At 34.0% G+C, this 2,643-nt stretch overlaps 1 protein-coding gene across 1 annotated transcript; it reads left to right on the top strand.

Moving 5' to 3' along the window:
- The first annotated feature begins 2,092 nt into the window (after window positions 1-2,092).
- On the top strand, window positions 2,093-2,542 carry LOC111432611 (S-protein homolog 1-like). Its single transcript, XM_023069552.1, has one exon. It carries the CDS (start codon window positions 2,093-2,095, stop codon window positions 2,540-2,542), a length of 450 nt encoding a protein of 149 aa, XP_022925320.1.
- The last annotated feature ends 101 nt before the right edge of the window (window positions 2,543-2,643 follow it).

The raw sequence follows: 2,643 nt of genomic DNA, 5'->3' as shown, positions 1-2,643 counted from the left end.
AACCGATATTTGGCTTTTTTTTTTTTTTGTTTCCAAAGTCACTCTAATCAACTAGCACTATTTTGATGTGAACCATTTAAGGAGCGGGGACACGAGGGCCTTCTAAAGGGTGAAGTTGCCTACATGGCTACTTCTAGCAGCTCCTGGAATAGCCTGAACAATTCAACTATTAATTTGAATAATTAATTTTAAATTAAAGTAATATTAAATAATTAATTAAATTATTTAATTAATATTTAATATTAATTCAAATGCCAATCCCAATCAATTCCGACACATATTTGAATAAAATATTTAAATCTTATTTAAATATCTCAGATTCTCTCTTTTTATTTAATTTGTAAATAAAACAAAAATGCGGTTAAATATATCGTATATATGTAGCGCATATTCCCTAATTTGAATTCGAACACTTCGAACTCACTCGTCACACTGTTCTATGGTTTAGTTCAATATGAGCTAGCAGAGGGACCTAATGGACCTATGGAGCATGGGCTCCAACGATCCAAGATTAACCAGTTAAACTTATTAACCTTGTTAACTAACATTCGTTAACTACTAGGACACTCCACTATAGCCTAGTAGTTGCACTCCCCTCACTTTAGATATATGTCTGTCCATTTGATATAACCATGATTAGTAAGTCGATCCTTCACAGGTTGTTCGTAACTAGAGCTGGGTCAATTTACCGTTTTACCCCTGAAGTTACTTCTTGTTCCTTATGTCTCACTGATTCTCTAATGAACAATTGGTTTGTAGTTCTACTAGTAAACTGAATCCCTCTCAGGCCAATGAGAGGGTGGTGGCCCCTTGTTCAAGACCTGGAGTCAGTGCTTAAAGGAACTACCTCTCTTCTATCTCTAAAACTGGGTAGGAGTGAATTCCTTCTTAGATCCTATGTCCCCAGCTATTCACCCAATCTTACCCCTGAAATGGGAGGCTTATTGAGTTGGCGAACTCGGGCCACTCTCACCCATGCAAATCTAAGGATAAATTCGAATAAACAAGAGTTCATAGTTAGCTCAGGATTAAGATCGAGTTACCTAGGTCATCGAATGAAAAAATCAATCTCAAAAGTAAACGACATTATAAAGTGAGAGTGGTTTTCTTCATGGTCCGATCTTATGCAATACTCATTGCATAGGACGACCCCACTCACATGTCTCCCGCATGTACAATTTAGTGATCACATTGTTTATATCATATACAAAAGTGGGCCATATCCATAGTGTCCCCAGAATAAGGTACTCAGTCTTATCCTTATATTATAGATCATTTTGACTATATACTTGAACTTGATCCACTCTTATGTCTCTACATATAGTTCAAGTAATCATACTATAGCCAAAGTGTTCTTAGTTTATTGGATTTAGATTAATGATCGTAAAGTTCACTTTATTCAATAACAATCTTTAGTTAATAAACAACAATAATAACTTTATTAAAAATAGAATATGTTTTTGTTTACAAACTATGAGTTTTAGGACATAAAATCCAACATCCTAGGGATTCAGGGTGTGACATGATGAAATCAAAACCCCATAATGGTTCTCCCAACAGGCATTGAGTAATTCTTGAGAAAGAAGTCTTGCGCAATTCCTATTTGAAACTATAGTTCTAGAATTTTTTGAACTTATCTATTCTACCTCACCCTAAAATTTCTAAGGTCCTCGTAAAAAGTTTGAAAGTTCAACTTAAAAAAATAAATTGGGAATTTAATACCTTGTTGGACTTGGGTGTTATACCATATGTAATCTATGAATTGCTTTCTCTATTTTATATTTTCTACCCGAAAGTATTCATATTTTGTTCTCCATTTTATGAGAGTGTTTTAAAAATCAATGAAATATTTATTATTCTTGAGCTAATAACTATTATCTATTCAAGGAATTTTGTTATTGAAAATCTAATAAATCTATGAAATTATCCCAAAATTAACCTTAAATTGTGTTGCATAACGGAAATTAGTTAAATGATTAAGTTTTTTACAACCATAGCATGCATTTACATAGTTTCTTGCATGTACTATAAGTATGTATATTTAGTCACATGTCCAACATAAATTGGTAGTTAAGCTAAAGGTTGTTAGGAAATGATAAAGAATACTGTCGTTTTCTTTCTTTTCACGGTGGCTTTAGTTGAGGCTCAGGTTCCAAGGGTCGCGTTACCACCACCAGGACCTTCTAGATATTACATTCATGTGGTTAACTGGCTAAGCAAACTTGGGTTGCTTGTGCATTGTCAGTCTAAAGACGATGACTTGGGGTATCATCGTTTGCTTAATCATGGAGATGATTACCAATGGAACTTCAAGGTTAACTTTTGGGGAACAACCCTTTATTGGTGCAAATTGGAGACGCCACATGCATATGTCTCTTTTGAAAGCTTTTGGCCTGAAACACAACACTTATGGCTCCGTGATAGGTGCAAACATGGAACTGTAGGAACTTGTCTTTGGACGGCTAAAGATGATGGAATTTACTTGAGAAACTTTCTTGCCAATGTTGATGAATTGATTCACAAGTGGATCTATAAAAGATAGAGAAGCTTTATTATCTCCTTTTGGTGGAATTATCCTTGAGGAACAAATGAATAATAATGGGATAACACAAAAGGTTTTTTTTTTTTTTTTTTTTTTTTTTT

The sequence above is a fragment of the Cucurbita moschata genome, unplaced genomic scaffold, assembly GCF_002738365.1.
Source record: "Cucurbita moschata cultivar Rifu unplaced genomic scaffold, Cmos_1.0 Cmo_Scf00039, whole genome shotgun sequence".
Taxonomy (NCBI): domain Eukaryota; kingdom Viridiplantae; phylum Streptophyta; class Magnoliopsida; order Cucurbitales; family Cucurbitaceae; genus Cucurbita; species Cucurbita moschata.
The sequence above is the reverse complement of the archived record's forward strand: the minus strand, read 5'-3'. Positions and strand labels throughout refer to the sequence as shown.

Coding starts and splice junctions, on each gene's coding strand:
- LOC111432611 (XM_023069552.1), top strand. CDS start 2,093: ATGATAAAGAATACTGTCGTTTTCTTTCTTTTCACGGTGGCTTTAGTT.